This window comes from Mustela nivalis (genome assembly GCF_964662115.1).
Source record: "Mustela nivalis genome assembly, chromosome: 1".
Classification (NCBI taxonomy): domain Eukaryota; kingdom Metazoa; phylum Chordata; class Mammalia; order Carnivora; family Mustelidae; genus Mustela; species Mustela nivalis.
In genome coordinates this window covers 76,813,679-76,839,724 of record NC_139020.1, presented here as the reverse complement: position 1 = coordinate 76,839,724, position 26,046 = coordinate 76,813,679, and the positions used below count along the sequence as shown (strand labels likewise).

Here is a 26,046-nt window from a genome sequence, read left to right as displayed (position 1 = left end):
ATTAAATTAAATACAAATTTCTTGAGAGTTCTAGCAACCTTAAAGCAGATGTCTCCATTTGGGGCATGTGGGCAGTCCAGTGATGACCTGTGACTGAATATCTGGCTCTCATAAACCCACAGCCTGTCTATTAACAGAATCCTGGCTTAGAGAGACTCCAAGGGGGAAAAAAAAAATGCAACCCATTAGCACCTCATTATGCTATTTAATACACATGCAAAATAAATGCAAAGGATGTTTCTGAGCCTTGTTAGAGTCTCTATCTATATGTTGTTTTTTCTGAATAGTAAGTCCCAGACAGCTTTTCCTGGGTCTATTTGACTATTGATTTTTATTCACAATGCTTATCAAAGGCAGAAGGATATCACTTTTTTAGTCCCCTGCCTTACGGGAAAAAAATTCACAGAATAAATGACTAAAAACAACAACAAAAAATCAATCAACAATACTTGCCAAGTATATAAAATATCTCAAACAACCGATTTTGTTACTTAACTGAACTGACAATTTTTTCAGCCCAGTTATCAGACTGAGATGAGAGTATAGGTGTATAGTTTTATCTTTGCGGTATCACAAGTAGTTCTGCCGTAAAAGTTCAAGCCAAATAATTCTAGTGTTCTATACACAATGTTGATTTCATTTCTTTGAATAAAAGAGCCCTGCAAAGAGACGACTGTGTCAACTTTTAATGAAATGTATGGTCTACTTTGTAACTATAATATCTATAATTCATTTTTTTGTAAAGCTTGGAGGTGGGATAAGGAAGGTTAGAGCATGGATCAGGAGCTAAGATTTCAACTGATATTCCACATTTTGCCCCACTTTAATAGTAGTAAAGCGTTTTTATTGGAAGTTTACCATGTGTCCAGCCTATGGGCAGACATTAGAGATTCATAGATGACAAAAGACATAGTCTCTGCTTTTAAAAAGCTTCCAAGAGAGGGAACGTGAGGGTTCAAACTAACCACAATGGTCTCCACTAGAGTACGGTAGAGTTCTAATGTGTCTATTGACACTGCATTTGCATGCAGTAAAATAATCTTAATAAGTAATTTATGTGTTCTCATGTTTCTATATAATGGTAATATTACCTAAGTTACTAGAATCCTATCTAAAACAAAAGTGAATAGGCTTTGGGTCAGAGATCAAGAGATTGCTTTAGGCAATAATTGTTCTGTTCAGATTAAAAAAAAAAAAAAGCAAACAAAACAAAATTAAAAACTCAAGAGAAAACAAATACTGCTATCTCTTCCAGTTAGTTTCAAAGTGGATCTGACTACATAGTCTTTTGAAATTAACACGTCACTATATTGCCATACAAGCAGGAACCATGACCTGGAACAGAGATACGGAGTCACTGATACTAAATTCCTTACAATGTTCATGATAAAGAATGGTACACACTAGGCTCAATTTGTTATCTCCCAAACATTTTCATTATTTCCCCAACCTGCAAGATTAGAAATTTAGACTAGCCTCATAATTACCAGCAAACAAAACAAACATAATACAGAGATCTTCAAATTCATCGCTTTTGGGCATTGTATGAGAAGGCTCCCTGCTCAGGACAGGAAGTATTGCTTCATTCCAAGGGGAGATGCCCTATAGAGTCTGTATCTCTTTAAGATTATTATCAAGGTCTTACCTTTTCTGAAAACACACAGTTTGCAGAAAAGCACGCCAAATCTAAAATAATGGATCAGCAGAACTTATTCTCTAAGCAGATGACATTTACAAATTGTGACGTTCCTTGAAGAGGGCCAGTAAGTCTTGAGAAGTAATATATCTTAATGTTCAAGTGGCGACTGTGGCAGTTGTTACCAGCTACATAATTACTCCACTCTAATCTTAATGAGCCTGAAGTACTAAATTTTTAATCTCCCCTGATGACCCTCTTCAAAGTGGATAAATACAGGTTTCTTCTGAAATACTTAATTGCTAGGACTACTGGTATCAACACATAATCTGGATCATTTTTGACCCTCTAGAACTTTTTATTTTCTTTTAAAACAGCTTATATCATAGAGCCCCTAAAGTAATTCCTGGAGGGAAAAAGTCATGAGCAGGTTAAAACAGGGCAGGGTCTAGGCATTTATACCTTTCAGAAATCGACTCTTTTTTCTGCTTCGGGCTGAAGATTTACAATACTGTGAAGTTTTTACACTTGGAAGGCAAAACTTTTTTTTTTTCTTTCTAAAAATAAAGTGTGGAGAAATTTAAGTGCAACAGAGATACATGGACTTCCCTATAAATAACATGTTATCTTTGCTACTATTACTTCTACAATAAAACAACAATAATTATAGTTGCTATGGTTGCAGTCTGGTACCCAGAATGTTCCTCTCATAATAAACAGCAACAGTGATCTAGGCTCATCTCAACATTTTCAGTAGAGTTATTTGTTTGTTTGTTTCTTTCTTTCTTTTCTTTTTCTTTTTTTTTTTTAAAGGAAGGAGGAAGGAAGGAAGAAAGGAAAGAAAAACAAAACTGATCATTGCTTCTATCCTGGTAATATCACTTCTCCCTATGCAACTTTTGAAGGATAAATATTTTTCTACATGAGCTTGATACTTTTCTAACAAAGCAGTTTATTAACAGAGTGTTAATACTGTTACAAAAACAACTGTATTTTGCCCCACTGTACCCACCAATTATCATTTCCCATTAGAGACATGGGCTATACATACAGCCATGCATCAGGAAGCCTGACCAGGTCCCTATGCTCTACCTGTACAAAATAACAAAACACAGCGTAAGTGCAAATAAGGGCCTGTTCCAGAAATTTACATCAAGATAACAGAAACAAATCCATTAGAGTGCCAGAGCAATTTAACTGCTTGAGTTCTACCATAAATGAAGGATTCCTCAGAGAAATACTTATAGTTATATGTTACTATTCAACACATGTACCCCTCCACAAAAAAAATTCACTAACATTGAACTTAAAAGCACATTAAATCAGGGTGCCTGGTTGGCTCAGTCAGTTAAGCATCAGGACTCTTGATTTTGGCTCAGGTCATGATCTCAGGGTCCTGAGTTCAAGACCCATATCGGGCTCCCTGCTTAGCAGAGAGTAAAAATGAGATTTTCTGACTCTCTTTCTCTCACTCTGTCCTTCCCCCCAAAATAAATGTAAAAATCTTTTTTTTTTTTTAAAGCACATAAAATCTGCTCACAATTATTGGTCATGGTCAAAAAGAAACATTGCTTTCAATTCATCAAACATTTAATACATGCCAAGGATATTCAAAACACCATACATACAGTGGTGATTAATGTAAGCTTCCCATTCTTAAGAAGCTTAAAAGCTAGTGTGGGGAAAATGAAACATGAACAAATGAATTGTAAGATCAGGTATAATGTGATTTGTCTGTGACACACAGAATGCTAGGGAAAAGTAGAAAAGAAAAGTTATTCATTCCATGGAGTATGTCTCATCTGATAATCATTGTATAATAAGGGCCACTTATGAGTAAGGGCACAGAGACAGAATTAAATTCATCCATCACCTGCAACCACAGGCTGGTTACAAATCCAAGAGTTTAGCAACAAACAAAAAGCATCTATAAGAATCAACTGGCTATACAGAATTTCAAATATAGGGTATAAATACAGGGTACTGTATATTTTATTATAATCTTAAACTATGTTCTATTCCTCCTTTTATTAGCTAGTTTTATCAAACTCAGGTATAGACGTACATACCTTTTAATTTTTTTTGGAAAACCTGCTATTATATAGCAAAACACCGTAAACCTTTAATGCCTTTAATCAAGGCATCAGAAGAGCCAAGGAAGTTCTTTACCATTAATAGCAGCGAACACCAGCAGGTCAGTACCTTGACCTTAATAGCAGTATTTATCCACCAGGTGTGTCAGTAATGCCTTTTTTTTTTTTTTTTTTTTTTTTTTTTGTAATGCCATTTTCATGAAATGAGACAAGATAATCCAGTTTTTGCTAGGACCTACTGACTAGTCATATTTAAAGGGCCCCGATGATCTTAGGATATTTAGGACTATACTTGGGCCCTAATCTCACTGGTGCCTCCTTGGTTCCCCTAAGCAGTAAAACAGATGGATTGTGAGACATTGTTTCTAACAATGGGATTGCATTGTTTCTAACTGCAATCCCAAGAACCTATGGATCACAGGAGTTCGATATTAAAAGCAATAAAAAGAAAAACATCTTCTTTCTTCATGGAAAACCTAGCACCTGAGGTTTTTATTCTTAAAATTCTTATAAAGCTTCACTTGCCAAGAAGTCGTTGACTATAGAGTGATTTGCCTTGACATAGTTACTCTGGTAAAAACTTTAAGTGGAATCACTGCTAAATCTCATTTTCTTTCAAGTTATTTCAAAAATACTAGAAACCCTTCCAATGGTACAAATAAAAATGAGCTTAGTATGTTATATTCCAAATTTTCAATATTAACCTCATATTGAAAAATCATAATAATCAAGGGTACTTAACTAGCCAGGATATTAAAATTCGAAAGCTGGCTGTAGTCCGTGAATGACTGCAGAGTGTCTTTTATTTTTTAATCTGTATTGATTTTATTTCTATACTTCAAATTGACATAAGAGCTAGTCATGGCTTAGAAACAAGATTTGCAGCCTGTCCTTTCAAAGATCTATGCAGTAATGATAAACCCCGTGGTTGGAATCCATTAGGCTCACACTGAGCACTGTCCCTGGGTGAGGAGGTGGTGGGGGAAAATGTGTCTTTTCAAACCACCTAGAATAGAATCCGTAAACCCACAAACGAATGATTTTCCATCGATCAAGCCCTATTTTCACTCAAATACAGTTTAAAACCACGTGTGGAATAAATTTTATCAACCTAAAACATTTTACCTTTAAGATTATGATGATACAGCTGGAATAAAAACAAACAAACAAACAAACAAAAAAAACAGTTCAAGAAATAGAATGGCCAATGTTCTGCCATGATGGTTGAGTTAAAACTTACAATGCTATTAACTAATTTCTTGTTGCATTTCAAGACAATATTCATTAAATAACTGGAAATGTATGAAGAAGTATCCTTTTCAGGAGTTTTGTCATAAGATAAACACGTTTTAGTGATCAAATCACTTTCAGAATGCTTGTAACTTGAGATTTCATTTTTCTTCCAACAGTGACCTGTTTTTCTCTAGAACAGTTACTCAGAAAAATATTTTCAGCTAGTCATAAGAATGACTTCCTTAGAAGCCCTTTCCTTTGTACTATTAAACAGTCTGGAAAATTGCTTGCTTGACTCATTCATGCTGTCAAAATACACTACAGGCTTAGGCTGACCATCCATTTTCCATTTCCTAGAACAACACATGTAATTTATGTATGAAGTTCTAAAGTTCTAAAGGAGCAGCATTTAGAGTTTTAGTACCACTTTCATGTGTTGATAGTTTATAAGACTATATCCACACCCACACAGGATATGTCTGAGGACTGCTGCTTACGAAGAAAAGTTTCACACATTTAAATCCATTATACTTAAAAGGTAAAAGGTAAGAGGTCACAAGAACAAAAGAAGGTCTCTTTTGTTTTAATAGACTATGTTTTGTTTTGTTTTAATAGGCTATCATCACTTTTAATTTCAGTGCTACAAATGAGACTCAGAAATTCAAAGAGAACATATAATAGTTATTAGGAGATTACTCTATGTGGAGTTATTTGGAGATACTAAGAAATAAAATATGTTAAAAAAATGAAATTCTGCCCAAAAAAATAAGTTATGAGTCAAATAGGTCATCTCTGGAACTCCACATTTGTTGACACACATTATAAGACTTAAAAGTAACACTTTTTCTTTTATCAACTGGCTATTATAATTAATAGAAAACAGATCACAAAATGAAAGGTATACAATAAATGAAAACCTGTTAATTATAATCAACATACATTAAATAGCATTTTTTAGGGAACAGAGATCATAGGGAATGTCATTTAGAGAGAAAAATTATTTTTGAATCAGAAATCTAATAAAGACATTAATGAAATGAAGTGACTCCACCTTCTTTCTAACTATGAATAAGAAATTACTAAGTAGGTGAGAAGATATTTGTTTTCTAAATCCTGTTTTAAAATTTATCTACAGCGCTAATCAGAAAGCAAAGCGAGCTCTGTGTCAGAGTCTGGAGCATGCAAAGACTTCCAGATGGTTTTATCCTTAGGAGAAAAATACATCTTCTACATAGATTGTGAAGTCGTGGCAAAAATACTATGTTCCCTGAACCTCTCAGCAATGTTAAAAGAGCGATTGTTAACCAGGAGCATATAACTGTTTAAAAATACATCCGGCCATATTTCTTGGCTTAGAGATTCCAAGTGAGTAAGTCTAGCTGGTAGGGCAAGCGGTGGTGGGGAGCAGAATGGGGGAATATGCTTTCCCAAGACTTTTTTGCTTTGTGCCGGAAGCCTGGAAAAGTACCCGAGATGCTGTTTGGCACACAGTGGGCATGCCACGTAAGCTGTTGACTCACTTGGAATTAAGTGGATCCTACTGTTAGTAAGGTTGATCACTAGGCAAGGGAAAGGTTTGGGTCTAGTAGGTATTTGGAGCGTAAGTGGTCCAATTGGCAACATCTCTTATATAGTCTGTTCAGTCCTAAGCTTTTCCCATTTCTGCTGTTAAAAGTTCTAAGATGGTAGGTCTTTTGAGTCCAGGATTTTTTTTTTAAGATTTTATTTATTTATTTGATAGAGAAAGACACAGAAGGAGTGGGAGAGGGAGAAGCAGGGAGCCCTCTGCAGGGCTCAATCCCAGGATCATGACCTGAGCTGGAGGCAGATACTTAAGGACTGAGCCACCCAGGAGCCCCCGAGGCCAGGGTTTTAATGGGCATTTCAAAAAATAAATAAGTAAAACAGTCATGTTATGTTCCCTCATTCTTCAAAAATCAGGCTAGCCAAATAAACCAGAGGTGACAAAAGGTTATAGATCAAAAAGACCTAGAAGGTAAACATAGGGAGAGGGTGGTCCTCTAGTATTCTGAAGCAAATGTATTCTGAAAAAGTAAGCAAACTTAAACGTGGAGTTCCTAATCCAAGAAGGATTAATAAGGAGCACCTTTATTAACATGAAAGTCACTTTCATCATCAGTATCTCAATATTGCTTCCTAACTCAATATTTCCGTAAACGAGAGAAAAAGAGAAAGAGACAGAAAGAGAGAGAGAGAACACACAAGTGCACGCTCCTCGACCGTTGATATTATCTGTAGAGACTTGTCTGCTGGAAAATGTTTCTTTAACTTTGGTTTGGCTCCTACCTTGGAGCTGATGGGAAATAAAAACTTTTCCATGGATTAGAGCCAACTGAGCTGCTAAAACAAAAGGTAACATTCATCAGTGAACCATGGTACCATGATCTCATTCTGAGGGTTAATTTTGTTTTTACCTTGAGTGTGGACTGTCTAAAGTTTCGAAAAAAATCAAACAATTACTGTTAGAGAAACTAAGTGAATATCAGCCTTATCTTACATGTTGTTATTTACATGGAAAAAAAAATTTTAACTATGAAACATGAAAGAAAACAGAAGATAAAAAGAACTCGTTTGATTCTGAGCTTATTTCGCTTAACTTTCTATCTCCTCAAGCCCCCAACCCCCCACAAAATGTGAGTGCCCCAGACACATATACATCTGGCTTATTACTTCTACCTATATCCAGTAATATGTAGTTTCAACAAGAAACCATTCTTAAGGAGAAGTGAATTGTTATCAATAAAACATGAACATCTGAGGGTGCTACCTCCCTTGATTTTTAAAAGAAAATCCAAGGTTTTACCCAACTGCTCACAAAATATCAATTGACAATTTAATCCCAAGAAGGCTTTACTGCATAATTTTTGCAACTTCTAAAAAGTTGAAGACAAATTTTACTTTCCCTGCTCCCAGAGGTCCTCCTGCACTTTCTCCTAATTGGTTCACATGTTAAAAGCCTAAACAGCCAACTCAATCAAACAGACTGTAAGCATCTCCTTTGAACACATATTTGATCCTTTTTCAACATCAAGTAATACAACTAACTCATGGCCACATACTACATCAATGCGCAGCAGAAGAGAATGGGTAATAATCGATATCCTTAACAAGAAGTCAGTAGCACAGCTGAGTAAATCAAACAGTAAATGCACAACTCATATCCTGGATTAGAATGTAACAGAATGTATACACAACTGCAAAGGAAAACCTGAAGCTAGCCACGAGAAACTACTAGGCTGTATTATTCCTAAAGAACCAGTAAAATCAAGAAGCTGGGATTTCGCCCGGCTTGCTGCAGAAAGCATATACTCTCCTAGGTCTAACCAGAGTCAAAAGTCTCAAGCTCGTGAATTAGGCAGCACCTTGAAAGACCTGGGAGCAAAGGAAACCATTTCATAGAGCTAGAGCTGGATCCCTGTCAATTCGGAGTAATAGTGAAAGGGGAGAAATGAGGATGTGGTGAGTGGGGATGAGCATGGCCTTGGATACTTCTTTACACCTTTAAAGAAGGAAGTGCTAGATAGTTCACCAAGTAAGTGAGTTTATACAGGCCTAGAAAGAACGAAGTAGGGAGAGGGCAAATCATGAAAAAGTGGGACTTTAATATTCAACCTTCTACTCTGTGCAAGTATTTTATTGAATAAACATCAATTTTATTTTTGAAAAAAGTCCTAAGTGAGTCTTTTAGGAAGTAATTTACATAAATAATATAGTGTTCAAAATATCAAATGTGAATTATTTACTTTAGACCAGCATAGAGCTAAAGGGGCATTAGTTTTAAATGAAACGAAATTCAGAACAGATGGCTACAACTACTTTTTCATTCATGGGTAACAGCAGTTAGAAATGGATTACCATGCACAGACAATGATATGAACACTGAATTATTTCATTAATACTACTCTCAATGAGTTTACCGTCAAGAGCTACATACCTTGAGAGGCTGAGGGGTATCTTCTCTTGATAACAGGTAAGTAAAAAAGCTAGGATGTGATACGGCATATTTATATACATCATCCAGATAAAAGTTGGTTTTGATTTTTTAATCAAGTAATGGATAGATCCCTTTGGGACAGTAAGCAAACTGATGTGGTATTTATTCTGATATAAGGCAAGCTCCTCTTACAATGGGAAAGATAACTTGGACTGAATTCCAGCAGCATGACACAAGCAAGCACACTAGCAGCTCCCATGTACACGGACTATTTATAAGGATGCAGACACTGTGTGAAGTGACCTGGATTATAGAACTGATCTCACGGACTCCACATGAACCTTCAAAGCCAACATCCTGAGCCTCCTTTTATAGAACAGGCGCAAAGTGACTGACACATAGTCAGTAAGATGTAACCGACAGACCCAAACCCAGATCCAGCTGAATTCTTGCTCTGGGCTCTTAACCAGCTCTTACTCTTTGCCTTAAATATTTTTGCATATAGCTTTGGCAAGTATTCTGAAGATCCTACTTTGATGAAAAGTTCCAAGGTAGCACTGGGACTAAGAGAAAACCACCAGTGGCCATTTTCTCATTATCCCTGGCACCAATATTTATTTGCTATAAAGTAATATTTATTATAAATTTCATCCCAAGAAAAAGAACACAGAGGCTAAGCCAGATATTCAGAAAACACCAATCAATCAATCAACCTAACATTAAAACAAACTAGGGAAGAAAATGCCCAGAGAAAAGAAGTCAAAGAACAAAACATACTGCTCACTTTTCCTATGAACAATTTTGTTCTAGACATGAAATAAGTTTGACTTTTACATCGTTAGACACGAAATAAGTTTGACTTTTACACCATTTGAATTTATATTTCGAAGACAACTGTGTCAAAAATCTTTCTAACTAGCTATTTGACTAAACTGATACATTCAAGAAAATGGCCCCAAGGTTGGGAGTTTCTAATCATTCAAAGAAAGGATCCTCCTAATACTTGTGACTGATGTTAAAGGTTGTCTGTTCGCTTTTCTCCACGCTATCATTCACCTAAATGAACTGCTCTGTGAGAATATATATTTCCCACAGGGCATTTTAAATCATATAATGAACACTAATATCTCTTGACAGTCCAGAATTACAATTTAAACTATTATTTACTAATACCCAGGAAGCTAAGGTATTTTATATTCTGAAGTCCATGTTTTTCTGAGAGCAAACATGCTTTTTCTGCCATATCGCAAACAAAAATGCAATCAGTGATGCTTATATTAACACAGAATGCAAAAGTCTTAAGAATAGTGTGAGCTATTTTAAAATTGAAGTATTCGTGTGCAAAAATTTCCTCTCACTGAATCTAGATATTTCAGTAATAATAATATAATAGTTACTATACAAATATACAAAGAACTAAAATGAACTACTAAAATTTTATTCTGAGCTCATTTTTAAGCTATGATATTAAAAGTTATTATAAACACATAAATGAGACATACACTATAGAGACCTATAGCATAAACTATTGCAAAATGGTTTGGCTTTTAATTTTATACAGTATAACTTAACCAGGACTTACAAAGGCTTTTAAGCATATGTTTTGGCTTGTTTCCAATATTATCATAAAAGCCCAGTAAAACTCATAAAATAAGAATGAAATCTCAGTCTCTCACAAAATAACAGCTCATGCATTAGAAAAATTTTTATTATACTATTTCTTTGACTAGAAAGCACATTCTATCTTCTGCAAAAAAAAAAAAAAAGGTAGTTATGAAATGAAAACCTCCTTATCTACTGCCCTTTACTTCCCTTCTAAGCTTTGTCTTGGAATCCTGAAATTCTCATTTGTTTTTTTCCCACAGCAGCCTATTATTCTGATTTGCTAAATTGATTCCAGTCTGGCATGACTTCCAAAATTCTTCTTGATCTAACGCTTAAGAGTTCTCGACATTATCAGACTTCTAGCTAAAATGTTAATATAAATTTCCCACATTAGATGAGAAAAAAAACCTCACTAGTGATTATTCAGGGATGGTTTTTCGAATTATGAAAAGTGGTAGTGATCGTGATTTTAAAAACTAGAGTTGTCTTAAACGCAGGCAATTACAGTGACTCAACAAATACTTGCCCAACTATGTCCACTGTTCAAACAAGCGGACTCACTGATAATGAACAATGTATTTGGTCTGCACAAGACCACGGTGTTGGGCTTCCTAATGCTGCCCAGTTTATACGAGGGAAATTCGGAGTGTAGGCTGAGGGCACAGGCTCTGAAGACAGGCTGCCTGGGCAGAATCCCAGGTCAGCTGCCTCCAGACTGTGCCACCTTGTCCAGATTACTCAATCAGTCTGAGGTCTCATCATGTTATATCATCAATAGTTAATGATCAGATCAGGAATGCAAAATTAACCACTTCTACGTGCACTACCTAAAAACCAATCTGACTCAGGTTGCTCTTGCTAAATGATGGAACGTGAGGATGGGTCTGGTATAAATCTCTGACCGTGTAAAAATCAGTAAACCTGTTCTGACTAATACAAACACACAGCTTCTCTTGCAACACACATAACCGTAGCTGAAATTCATCTGTTATTCCTACACTAACTACGCAACAGTTTACCGTGTTTTTCATAACAAACCTCCTCAGATACATGACGACATTTAATGCCTGCTTATATTTTACATGGGCAAATTTATGTTCTACTGGGAAATCTTAAAATTAAAGAACAGAAGAGTTAAAAGAATGTCTTAGTATTCTATGATCATTCTGATTTTCATTGTACTCCTCAGAAGCTCAAAAGTTTTTGGTAACCACTGGTCTAGTAACACCCAAAAAGGCAGGGGCCCTGTGAGTCATTCACCCTTGCAGCTGGACTGCCCATCATGATGTCTGGTACACAGCAGGTTATGAATGACGAAAGCGGGGGCGGGGCAGGGGGTGGGGATGGATTGCTTTCCTTTGGTTGATATGCTTTGGTTGATATGCAGAAGTGGCAAAAACTTGGGTCTGCAATTTCTTTAAACTCCTAAACTTTTAGTATAAAAACATGTTTCCGGTAAAAATCTCTCCTCCAGCATTATTCATCCTCAGTACAAAATACAGAAGCCAAGAGTTCCTAAGAAAGAGTTTTTTAAATAATAAATTTTCTTTTCTCACTACGCACACCTCACCCACTATATGTATGTTACATGTTAAGCTACTATAGGTTAATTATAGTTCAAAGGCTCTGCAGGAGTTCCCTAGAGCCCACCTATGCAAAAACGTACAATGTAGATAGATGACTCTTCTTCAGCATAGGTCATGACTCATTAGTTCATGTGAGTAAGTCAACCTGTGGGTTTTGTTTTGTTTTTTTTAATAAATTGGATTTTCTTATGTGGACATTTGTTTTCAATGTATTACTGTGCTGTGATTCATGGAAGGCAATGTCTGGCAGTAAAAGTTTATAAGAGAAAAAAAAAGTTCAATAAATAAAATCAGGATGATAATCTTTTCTCGTGGCTAGATTGAGATTTCATTAGTTTCCACTTAACCATGAAGAGATATGAGATAATGTGAAGAGAGATAGTTCATTCAGAACACAGATCTTTCTCAACAGGATTCTTTTTATAAATAATGAATTCTTTAGTTATTTCTTTCTTCATGGTTCATTTCTTGGTTGCCTCCCTTAAAGGAGAATTGTTTTATGAAAAACAATGTCATCTACCAAAGAGGAACCTTATTTGGGGCATGATAAATTTTGCTGTGTTTCTCTCCAAACAACCCCCTTCCTTTTTTTAATTTGACCCATTTGGTAACACTCTTTAGTTTTAAAAGCTTCCTGGGACTGGGAGATGTCACTAGACTTATTTTCAGTCTATGAACGATTTTAGGATATTAGATGAGCAAAGATATCTGAAAGCAAATTAACGTCTGAATGCAGTAACATGGGAAAGAATGAATTACGGATGTAATTTATCCGTCACAAGCAGATCCTAAACACTGATTATGTCCATGCTTGTGCAGAAAATTGAAAATGATAGAAAAGCTCCCCAGCTTTTCTAACTTTAATTTTCCATGTTATACTTTGTGTAATTTACTGTCAACTATTAACAGCAGATGCTTCTTGCCTTATTTGAGAACAGCCTGGACATAACTGTAAGTGACTCTGAAATCCAGAAGCCTGACACAACAAATCTGAATTTTATGCGGAGAGATCGATTCTGACTCAAGAGGCCTGGGGTCTTAGGGAAACAGAGTGCTGGATTCTCATTAAATACTAAGTCTCAATCTAACATTAACAGAAATTCAAATATAAATGTGGTTGAATAAATGGAGACAGCTTCAGAAGATTCCTTCTGGGCCTAAAAAATATGACCTGGAGTTAAAATATAGGTGGTTCCCAAATGACCAATGATGACCCAGAGATAACTACCCTACTTTGGTGGCCCATGGCTATGGGAACTCTCTTAGTAGGGATTCCCTCTAGTTCTCTTCCCACTTACAGTTTGAGAGTTAGTAGTTGTGAGAGGGAATGGAGGGAAAAAGGAAAGATAAACCACCAGAGGCATTTCTGTCTCCCTTCCCTAAGTGCCCTTTCCACAGACCCTCTAATTGCTGTGGAGAACTTCCCCCTCTAAACTCCATCACCACCACCCATAATATATTGGTCTCCCTGCTGGCAATTAGCCCCTTAAGGACTTCGTTTTTTCATATCTGCCTACCTAAAGTTTGACACAGGAAGTGTTTAAGTTATACTCCTTGAATTGTGGCATACCCATCCCCTAGACCTGCTGGACACCTTTCATTTCATATCTGGGTCTTTATTGCTGATCTTCTCACTATGTCTTACAATAGCCAGAACACAAAAAGATAATTTTTTTTAGTTTGATATTTTCACTATCCAACTGTGCTACTTATAAAGCAACAGTATCCAAACAACAGCTCAAATTTTGAAAATTTTAGGAATGAAAGGGAACAGAAAAAAAGCTCATCAATAATATTAAGTTCCACAGTGGACCAGACTCAGGATTAACAAGCTGTACATTTGAAAAGAAAGCAGGCTGAGGTTATTTGTTTGTTTGTTTGTTTTGAGGGGGAGGGTAGGTCACTTGGAAGGCACTGACAAAGAAGTTTTCCCACCCTGAGTAAGCTTTGAACTGCAGTCCATCATCCCATACCATCTTTAGTCCCTACTGATTCTGAACCACTGCTCTGTGGCCAGCCAGCCCTGGGGACAGGAGCAGCCCAAACATGAAGCTGGGGAACCTCTTGCAGTTCCTTGCAGAAGTTTAGGAGAAACCCCTCTCCTGCACCACGCCCAGACGAATTTCTGGAGGACTAAACTGAAACCGGAAATGTACCGTTCCCATAGAAACAGTTTGACAAAAGCCATTATGGTCTATGACACTAGCAATACTTAAGATGTATGAGGAGATGGCTCTCACCCTGCTCTGCGGAACCCCATGGGTTTCACTAATAACCCTATTTTCCCAGGTTTCCCAGGTAGTATTTGTACTGAACTTTAAGTCGAGCATCCTAGGAGTTACTTGACTTCCCGGGGTTGGCCCGATGACTTAACCACACCCCTTCTGTGGAAAATGCTTTCTAAACAATTAAAACTCAGAATATGGCTTTTTTATTTTTTAATTCATTGGCGGGGGGGTGGCTATCTCATCTCTACAGTGACTACCTACTGAAGATGACTAATTTAAAACCATTTTCCAGTAAGGCAATACACTTAGAATATATAATCTTAAAAAGCACCTGCTATTTTGCGGCTATCTTGTATTCACTTACTGATTCATTTGTGGACTTTAAATATAATTACCTCTGATTATTCACTGTTTTAGGCTACCTGTTGTAAATCTGCCTTAAACATTAATTTTTATTCTTAAGCACTCCTTTGTTGAATCCTTAGGATGTGGATATGTAAATTAAGAAGCGAAGTTTTAGAGGAAAGTGGTTAAAAGGGCAGGCTGCGAAATCAGGTGACCAGGCTTGGAGTTCACATGTTACCAGCTGAGTGACCCTGTGCATGTGGCAATCTGTGAAGTGGGAGGAATATCAAGAACCCTCTCCGAGGTTTTGTGAGCACTAAATACTGTGAAAAAATTAAAAGCACTGAAAATACTGACCAGTATATTACAATTTTCAATAAATATCAACTCATTTTATTTCATAGAGAGGAAATAAAAATAAATTTGTGGAAGAAGCAGAAACAGATGCCAGAATAACTACAGATTCTTTTGTTGAATAAAGTCACTTGAGACCTGTTCTTATGACATGCATTCCTGTTACAGTTCAGTTATAATTATATAATCGTATGTATATGTATATACACACACACACACACACACTGACAAAGGAAAAATTTTAAAAAATGAAGCAATTTTCTTTTTTTTATATAAGTAAAAAAGCAATCCATTTGTGATATTCCAGGTTTTAGTGACTAAATATAACATGATTTAGTTGTCTAAATGTCTCTGGTTATCCAGGACTGAAGACTGATGATATGTTTACCAAGATAAGAAGATGTAAGTTTCTCTTCAGAGGTGGTCTCCCCTCAGCAACCCCCATACCTAAGTATTTTTCAGGAAGAGTTACTTGATTCCGGACTTTTCTTCAAAAAAAAAAAAAAAAAACTCTCTTTCATCCTCATGACTACCCTCCTGAACATTCATTCTTCCCTTCTACCTTATCCATCCAGGGGCCTAATTTTAATCAGGACAACAGTTAAAAGAATATAGTTCCCACAAATGAGCAAAGAGGGAAAAGGGGGTGAAGCAAATCAGGAAACAGACTCTTAACTGCAGAGAACAAACTGATGGTTACCAGAGAGGAGGTGGGTGCAGAGATGGGGGAAATCATGAAGGAAAGTAAGAATACACTTATGGTGATGAACACTGAGTAATGCATAGAATTGCTAAATCGCTAAATGATAAATCTGACACTAATATAACACTGTATGTTAACTACATTGGAATTAGAAGTAAAAAAAAATAGTATTTTTAAAAAGACTATAGTTCCCAGCCATCCTTGCTGCCAAAACCAGCCAATGAGCGGCCAGGATAAATCACTAGGTGAAGCTCAGAGGACGAGAGGGCAAAGACGCCTAAGTAGGCTAGGATGTAGTTGGTCTCTTTTGCCCTTGCCGCTTCCCACTTCCCAGAATGAACCTACGATGGCTGGGGCTGCACTGGACATCTTGCAATTTTGAACTAAACCTCAGGTTGGAAGCTGTGTGCTCCTCAGGACTAAGGATGAAGACAACCAAGTTCTAGGGACAGTGACGTCATCATATAGGCCTGGACAACTAACATATCAACCCTTAATCTGTTTATGCCATATGCTGGAGAGGGAAAGGCTCTATTACTTAATGCTGGACACAAGTCCTTAAAGACAAAATGTGTAAGTAATTTCTGCATATTCAGAGAGAAATATAAAGAAGGATCAGAACCATTGGTTCTGAAGCTAGGGACTGTTAGCAAGCTGGGAAGAACACAGAGATATCACAAGAATGAAAGAGACTGCCAAGGCCCAAAGGTGTCCAGGTGACACCCATTCAGTCAAATTATAATATATGAGGGATCATAACTATCAGTATTTTCAAAGCACAAGTCCTTACAGTATAGAAAGTTTTATCTCTAACAATAAATCAAACTTTACCTCAAAGTCTTTCAAAAATGTGCCAAAATACGATAGATAAGGCTTTAGGTGATGTGCATTTAATGTTATTTGCATGAAAAATATGTATTTGATAAAACCTGTGCAGTTATTATAAATGACTATTAGGATAAGATCTCCTCACCACAATGACTCGTGTATAATGAAAGTCACAAAGAAATCACATTCTTTAAAAAAAAGAAAAGAAATTACTATTCTAATAATCGATTATACTTCAAACAGCTAAGTAATTCTAATGAGGGTTTCCACTTGCTTTTACTGGTTTCTGCTTATTAATAACTATCATTAGTGCTAAATCAAACACTATCTATTTAGTTAATCCACTTCCCACTGACTGTCATAATTTTGGGCCTGTTAACATAGAAAATTGCTCCCTGATCTAAAAGCATGGAATGTGTTTTTGCTAAAGTTAAAAAAAAAAAAAAGAAAATTTCCTCAATAGCATCTCTTTGTAAGAAAATAAGAAGCTTTGTCTAAGACTGCAGGAAGGCAGAGATATTGCTCAGCATGAAAGGTAACAGATTAGTGATGTTGATAGCTGAAATCCTCTACTTATCCTTGGCAAGGAGAATGACAGAATAAACTTCCCAAACGAGGTCCCTAGGTATCTGTGCTGGAACTGAGAAACATTCAATTTCTCACCTCTCAAGTGAACTGGGAATATGTCACACACATCCTGGATAAAAGATCTGCCCCACCCTAAATGGATGGGCAAATCTTTTAAGTAACAGCCTTCTACATGGAATTGTTTTGAGGCTATTTATGGACTCAGAATTCTGCATTAGTTCAGAAGTCTGAAATACAATTCAAGGTTGAACTCAATTCTAAGTGCCATATTGCTTTAGGTGTAAATTGTTTGTCACACACAGAAACTGAAGGGAGGTTTAAGGAGGGGAAAAAAAAAAATAGATGCAGGATACCAAAATCTTACGAAAGGAAACAAAGTAACTAGTTCTAGAATTAGAGCCTTAGGTAGCATGATTCAAAACATGACGTGAAATTTGTCCAAGTTTTAAAATTTTAACTCATTTAAAACCTATTTGTCTAAAAAAATTCTCATTCTAAGAATATGAATAGGTAACTGAATAAAACTGTAAGTACTGGGGCACCTGGGCGGCTCGGGTAGGTTAGGCATCTATCTTGGGCTCAGGTCATAATCCCACAGTCTGGAACTGGGCCGCATCTAGGGCTCCCTGACCAGTGGGGAGTCTGCTTCTTCCTTTCCCTCTGCCCCCTTCCACCTCCACTGGTGCTAGCTCACTCTCTGGGTCAATCTCTCTCTCAAATAAATAAATACATAAATAAATAAATACCTTTGGGACCACTTTATAGTGTCCAGTTATGTTACCTTGTTCCTGTGTGATGAACTAGAAGCTTGATTTTCCCTTACTGGCTTTAAGTTTTCTAGTTGCTCATTTATCTGGATGTTTACATATTTGTATGTCTTCTAATAGCTGAATCCATGTATTCTGTTAGGTCTTCAGAAGCACCTTAAATGTGTTCACTCAGGGCCCGTGAGCCCCTGCCACTTTGCAGTGGAATCTGATCTCTGATACCTCTATGACAAATCTGATTGGCTGGGCTAGAAATGTACACAAATGTGTAGAATAGTGAAATGAACCTTAATTATCTAAAACAAAACTGCCCAACTTGATAAGAAAACAAGTGAGTAAAGTTCTCAAAGGTAAAAGAATTTTGCTAGATTTTTAGAAAATAGATAGTAAATATGAAGGTTATAAATATCGCCCTTCCTGCTGCACCTGAAAAATGAATGGATATCTGAAAAAGAAAAATTCAGTAAGCAGTAGTCTTTTTGTATTGATCACAGGGTGAAAGCATACTTTTTTGATAGCATAAGTAACTTGACATCACAATAAAATACATTCCAGGCTTTCTTTAAACAACTACCTAAATTTTAGTTGAGTGATTATTACTGAAGAAAATAGGTAACTTGCCAATTAACTGTTATTTAAATCATTTCTAAATATAGTATTTTAATGGCAGCTTTCAGTGTTGACATTTTTCTTCAGGTTTTGGTTTTTTTTTTTTTTTCCCTCTTTGGTATCCCTTTCACAAGCTATAAGAAAAATCCTTTCCATCCTAAAATAATCTACCTTTTCAAATGTTCACCATTTCTGAAGTAACGAAAACACTCGAATCTATAGTGTGTAAGCAATCTCATTCTCAATTTGAATATATTCTTAGACTGCTGTCAATGGAGACTACAAGTACAAAAGCAAAATTAAGTGAGAACAATAAAGTGTATAAAATAGTGTTTAATTTATAAACTAACACACAATATTACAGCTTTTGCTCTCTCTTCCTGTTATTATTCTACTTCCAACATGCTTAATATAAACACATATTCCTAATTATCGTGTACTCTCATTTCACTTAGCAACACATCTACTACGATACAGAATTCTGTGTTTTCACACAGTACATTTAATCTAAGTTATTTAAACTTGGAAATCACTGATATGCAACTAAAATACTATCAGCTAAATTTCCTTCCTATTACCTTCAGCAATATGCCAATTGATTTCTTCTACGTAAATACTGTCTTGAACTGTTCGACTTCTGTTTTTAATGAAACAAATCCTCTTCTAAGTAGAAGTCTGCTACGAACGTAAGTCACCTGGGAGCCTGGCCAAAGTCTGCAACAGCACAGCTGAAGGCTACAGCCATTTCACAGGGTCCTCTCACAGAGTATTTGGTTTGCTTTCCTAACTTGCTAAAAATAGTAGATTACACAGGCTACCTCCATCTCATGGCTCAAGAACTCACAAAAGGCTGGACTATGGATTGTAGGAAAACATACAACACAATTAAAGAAGTCAGGATATTACAAGCTTTCTAGATTCCTTCCGTTTACTCTCTGAAACAATACAAATGATCTAGCGGTTATTGGCATGGAAACCTCATAATGCTCCCAAATTTCAGAACTTCAAGCATGAGTCACAGAGTTACCTTTAACTGTTAAAGTATGTTTTTGATCTATTTTAGCCAAAAAGTGGTAGTTATAAATACATATCTAAGAAAGGTGGCTTTTGAAACATGAATACTTAATTACATATTCCAAATCGGTTAAATGAATTCTTAATTTGATTATTTCACTAACATTTTAGGAGCTATTGTTCTGAGTATGAACCTCCACCACAAATAAATTTTGTTTGTTTTTCTCCTTATTCAAATCAAAATATTTTACCAAGTTTTAGACAAGATAAATTAAATTCCAGTTTCTCTTAGAAAGACAAAGAACGAGGACAAAGTTTGCATTGATTAGCTGCTATAATGAGTTCATTTCATAAGTAAATTTAAATCTTGAAATTACTCGTTATTAAAAAAAAGTCCTTGATGTGGCAGTTCAATCTTGTTAACCACACAGCATGTCATTAAGCAATGCTGCTGTTTTACTCAAAGGGAGACTGTTCTGTGTCCACAAGTGAGCAGCCACTAAAAAAATATTTTGAGATGAGAAAATAGCAACTGAATTTTAACGTTTCACAATGTTTCCAAGTGCTGTGGAGGCAGGTCTTCTGTGAAACCACTCAATGTCACAGCCAAGTTTAATGTCCTTCATTTGGTAGCTACGAGTGCACCATCAACTGTCTATAGGATTAAAAATTGGATTTACTAGTAATTGGGTCAAAACAGGGTTACTTATGGACACAGCTGGTTACCGACAAGTGTAATTAGCCATTTGCCCCTCATTTTATGGGCCCTCATCTCTAATTACACCTAAATTCAGTCAGCAGGAACTCAGGAATATATATTCACAAAGGTACAACCACTGTGCCCTTCGTCGATGCCTTTCCAAGGAAAGTAAGAGAAAGGCCCGAAGATAATTCCTAACTTTTGGCTTATTGATCTTCATGACTATGACATGAAGAAATAATCTAATACTATTAGATACCTTTTTGTTGTGAACACTTCCCTTGATCTACTACTCTGAAGATAATATCCTTGAGTCTTTGGTGAAAACTTTGGCAAAGTAGGAGCCCAAGCTAAGCCAAGAAGCAATTAACTGAAATAGTCAACTCACACGTTAACTCAACACATCAGAGTTAGTTAGGAGTTAACGTATGAGTAGACTACTTCATTTAATTCACCCCATGTTATTAAAGAAAGCATTTTTATTATAATAGCACTTTTTTTTTTTTTTGCAAAAGACAAGATGGATCTATAAAACTTTTACTTCTCTACAGATGTAGAAACAATAGTGACTCCCCCCAACTCCGCCATCCACAGATTCAAAGAGTGAATTCTACTGGCACATTACTTTTTAAAGGCAATTCAATTAAACCAAATAAGTACCAGAAATCTTCACATTTCTAGTCTTGACCTTGCATGTCAGAATAAAGACACATATGCTATCTTATTAAAAGGCACATTTTCAAACTTGATACCTGAAATACGAACCAATGACATTTCTGAATGTCAAGACATATTAAAGCAGATCTTGTATTCAGTATTATGTTGCCCAACAAAAGCTAACTTTTAACACTTCTAGCTGAGACTGTTACAAATTTCAAAATGATCAGGATCCAACAAAATAACCTAAGTTATTTTACATTAGAAGTTTAGGAGCTAAAAAAAAAAAAAAAAAAAAAAAATCCAAATACTCATATTTAAAAGTTTCTGCTTATTTATGATACTCAACATTCAACAAAGTTTATGCCTCAGATAGAGTACTGGAGCAGGAGAACCTTAATTCTCTATTTTCCACAAAATTCACTGCTTCTGGCCTTAAAAGAATATGCTTATACAATACAAAGGAAACCCACGATTTCATAGTGTTAATATAAAAACTCTAGCCAAGTTTAGCTGCCTAGAAATCTGTTCTTTTACAAGCAATGGTGCAGCACCTTAACAAACAAGGGAAAACATATCATCTTCATTCAGCTATTGCCATGGCCTTGTAAAATCAATCTAAGCATATGCTAACACACCTATCTATGTTTACTATTTCTATAGACATTGACATTGCTATAACTAAGTAAAAAGTATGCTGATACTCTCTTTTAGAAAAAAAAAAAAATACTGCATTAAAGGACTGATGAAGTTACTCATAACAAACAAAGTTTGGCCAGACATGGCTCTATTGCTTCTCAATAAAAGTCCCCCTCCCCCAAAAACATTAGTAAGAACACACCGTATGTATAACTAAACTATTAACAAAGCAATCCATAATTCCAAACTCAAGGGACTATATGTCCATATCCCCTTTATTCAATTATTGCGTATCCTTAAAATAATATAATAGTTACTCACTTTCAATGAATCAAAGCAGGCGATTACTCGTCCATTTTCAACTTGGCAGCTTTTCGAAGGATGTGCAAATTTACATTCCGTGTCTGGCCGTGAGCAAGTCCCCCTTTGGAACTCTCTACATACTTCCAGTGTTAGCCATTTTGTGTCCCGAATTGGTGTGACACTAACAGCCATGTTTAGATTTTACAGGTAGTTAAATTTTTCAGTGAAACCAACAAACCCAACCCCCCCACAAAAAAAAAAACAGCAACAACAACCCCCCCCAAAAAAAGCTGAACTGATAAAACTGTAAAATGATGGTGAAAATGTCCCCTCCAAAATACTTTTTTCCCCACTCCCTGCTTTAAAAGTACATGGAAAATTTTGTTGTCAATATCAAGGAAAAGATCTCCCACTAGAAATTCACAGCATGAAACTGTTAATTCAAAGAGGTTTTGGTTTTTAGAGAAATACTAGACTCGTAAGTAGATGAATGTTTAAAAGTAGGGCCTCGAATCAGCCTTGTGCTCTCAGTAACCCCTTCCCAGTGCCAATTTGGAGCCCAAAATGCAAGCATGAAAACGTGGCAGACCCTCTGACACCGAATTTCCAAGCTGCTTTCAGCAAAGTTGTCTGAAAGGGAATCTCCTCACAGCTGAATTTGCAATGGAGTTTGGTGGTGCAATCGGTATTGATTAGTTTGGCATAGACAGATGAAGCAGTTTAGAGCAAATCGAGAAAATGATTTTTTTTTCCTCCTTGATTTCCTGGCAGAAGAGATCTTACTTTTTCAGCAAACTTTTCTTTTAAAACTAAAGCAGCCTAGGGCAATGCCAGATACTTAGAGCTTTTGTCTTGATTATAAGTAGAAATGGGGGTGTCTGGGCTAGAGGTGGAGGGTGGATGTGCTGTCGTCACAGTCTAGCTGGCAGCAAGCAAGGCAAAAGCAGAGACTGCTCTAGAAGCGGGTCCAAGCAGCAGAGACGTCAGGAAAGGCACTTCTTAGTACCAACCTGTAGAAAAAAGAGATAGGTTAAGATTTACTAAGTAGCACTTCACTGATGTCCTACAGTATCACAACCTTGCCATGTGCTACCAGACTAAGTAATATTCAAGTCAGCTTTTCTGTCTCTCTGTCTCTTGCTCATTCTGTCTCTCTCTCACACACACACACACACACACACACACACACACACACACACACAATACTTACAGTGAAGCATATTGCAGCCAGCCATCGTAGATTTATTAAAAAAAGGGGCCGTTTCCCCTTGTGAAGCAATGCATGATAGAGAGATAACCAATCACAGATAGTGTTGCAGCAATATTCTGGGCAGAAAGCCAATAGTGTGGGTTGTCTTATGAAAGGTCGCGCCTGTCAGACGTTCATTACTATGCTATAAGCACAGAAAATGTCCATCAGATGTGACTTATTCCACTGCAAGAGGACGAGCATGTGGGTTTTGAATTTACCCAACATGCAGTTAGTGGACTAAACCATGTTAGTTTCAAAACAGCATCTAAGACAAGTCCAAGCACTTGAAGATCATTACCGGTGAATAAAGGCAAGGTTTAAAAATTGCAGCTGACTTCCAAGCTGCTTTTCCCTCCGGCTCTGCGCAGGGACAGGCACTGAACAGCCTGCTCCCGCTGTCCTGACACGTGAATAAAAAAGGAAAGGGGTGTTTACAAATGGTACATTCTCCTGACCTATCCAATTCACTTCCTTCTAAAGCCCAAGTCCTGCCCCTCCACTGAAAGCAGCTCTCATACTGTAAAACTATTCCATTCAGCCGGCAGACACTTTGTCAATATATCACAGGCAGGCGAGATGCGAACAAAAGCATCCTTTATTTGAACATTTTTGAAGCAGAAGCTGAGGTCATGTGGGGAAAATAAGGAGTGCAGTGTTGTCAGTGTGTCTGGCAAATCTGAAGTCAACCTCAAGGGGGAAAGTGATTCCATCGCAGAAACATTAAATATTAAGTGAGCAATTTGATTTGGGCAGCATGATGCACTTCGGAGGTACGAATGAAGCCGGAGGTTGGGGGCTGGGGGCTCCCCTGTCGCCCAGTGATCTACTACGAGGCTGCTCCTAACAGCAGTGCGTTTTTGCCTCTCACGACTTACTTTCTCTTTCAACCGGGATGAAAAAACTTTCTGAAAATGCTTAGTACTTACAGAAACAAAAGTGCATAGTTTTTTTTTTTTTTCTTTTGAATGTTACCAACAAAGGAAACAAGGCTTTAATAACTCCAAAAATTTCCCACTCCACAGAGGCACTGGCACAATATAATAATGTTTGATCAGACTTCTAAGGCCAAATATGGTCAATTAGCATATGGTACATGTGGAACCATGATTTGGAAACCGGAATACAGGATATAAATGTGTAAATATAGAACCTGAATAGATCTACCTATGGATATCTAGCAGAATTCTGAAAAATTTTCTTTTAGGATTAATAGTGTCTTTCTTCTTTTTTTTTTTTTTTTTTAAGATTTTATTTATTTGTTTGCGAGGGAGAGCAAGCATGAGTGGGAGGCAAAGGGAGAGGAAAAAGCAGTCTCCACTGAGCCGGGAGCCCAAAGCAGGGCTCAATCCCAGAACCCTGGGATCATGACCTGAGCAGAAGGGCAGATGCTTTAACCTACTGAGCCACCTAGGTGCCCCAATACTGTCATTCTTAATACTAATTTAAAAACAAAACAAAACAAACAACAACAACAACAAAAAAAAAAACTAGCAGAAGCCAGGTTTAAGGAACACTATAGTAAGACTACAACTTAAAAAAAAAAGGGGCTAAAAAGAACCAACTCAAGAAATATTTTTATTTTCAAAAAACTTTCTGGTCCTACCTCCTAAATATATAAAAACAAAGTCAAGTTGGCCATAAACTCTAAGATTCATCCACCCTCCTGACTTTGCTCTACACTCAGGATTTCTCAACTACTCCAGACCTTTAGCATGTATCCAGCTATGGCCAACAACCTCTTCTGTCCTTCTCTCTGGAATCTTCAAGTGCTTCACCTGTAACCATTCACCTACTTTGGAAGCCAGCTAAGATGTCACTTCTCCAAGAAACTCCCAAGATGTCACTTTCTCCATCTCCACCCACCCATTTATTGGCACAGCCTTTTCTGAATTATCTTTGCATCTCCATATGGTGTGTTACTCCCTTCTATGTATGACCCACTAAATTATAGGTCAGAAACAATGTCACTCGTCTCAGAACCCCAGTGCCCCGCACAGTGATGGAAAATATATGGAGCTCTGTAACTTTGGTAAATTAAATGATTGATTACTACATCCGGACTGGAATTACCTTTAGAGCACAGAAATACATAAACACACATATGAACACACCCTATAAACACATGTATAACACAACACATGAACACAAACACACACACCATCACTGCCTCTATCAATTCCTCTATTCTCAGGTCACAGGGGCCCTCCCACTGCCCAGGAATCCTCCCCCAGCCCTGGACAGCTCCCTCAGACATTCCACACAGCAGCTTTTCTAAAGCTTCAACACTTTCAAGCCCTTCCTCCTCCATATTCCTCTCCCTAGCAGCAGATGATAGTCTTACATGTCACAGATATTTCATAGTGAAAAAAGCAGCTCTCAGGCAGGAGAGAGAGGTCTCATCTTCCCACCACCCATCTTTAAACAATCTTTCTGTATGTTTCATTTTTCTCTTCCAGTTTTGCCTTCCCTTGCACACCGTAAGCGTCTGCCTTGACTCACTCCTTCTCAAAACACCCATTCCCTTTATATTCCCTCTACCCGTGAATAACCGGCCTTGACCACATGCTTTCTCTTAGTCCTCAACATACCGAGGTAGCTCTGACTCGAGGAGGTGGTGTGGCAGGAGAAAGGGGACCCTGCCTAGCTACGTGTCCTTCCTCTCCCTAATGCTCTTCATCGGTTGTTCCCAGACCCATGTCTAAAGAGTCATCTCCATGTGCCGTTTTTCTGCTTCTTCAGTTTTGAATCTGTATCAGTGTGACCTCCACACTCACTACTTTCTGTTCAGCAATGGCCATCAAGGCTCCAGTTTGAGCCAAATCCAAAGACTACCCAAGTCCTTATGTTTACTTGACCTCTAACAGCAGCTATAGTTCTCTCTTTCTTGAACCTTTCCTGTCTTGAACCGACACATTCTAACCTTTTGATTTCTCCCATTGCTGCCCCTGTAG

General features: G+C 37.0%; 1 protein-coding gene across 25 annotated transcripts in view; it reads right to left on the bottom strand.

The window, feature by feature from the left end:
* MBNL1 (muscleblind like splicing regulator 1) overlaps positions 1-26,046 on the bottom strand; it is a 199,373-nt gene that overhangs the window by 120,301 nt on the left and 53,026 nt on the right. For 14 of the 25 annotated variants that reach the window (XM_082743398.1, XM_082743396.1, XM_082743373.1 and 11 more), the window contains one exon: positions 21,862-22,853. The exons of 10 other annotated variants lie outside the window; for them this stretch is intronic. In XM_082743398.1, coding sequence (XP_082599524.1) covers positions 21,862-22,035 — 174 coding nt within the window. In that variant the 5' untranslated portion in view covers positions 22,036-22,853. Of the gene's footprint in view, positions 1-21,861; positions 22,854-23,053; positions 23,454-26,046 lie in introns of those variants that run through there. One more of the 25 variants, XM_082743397.1, reaches the window with a different exon arrangement.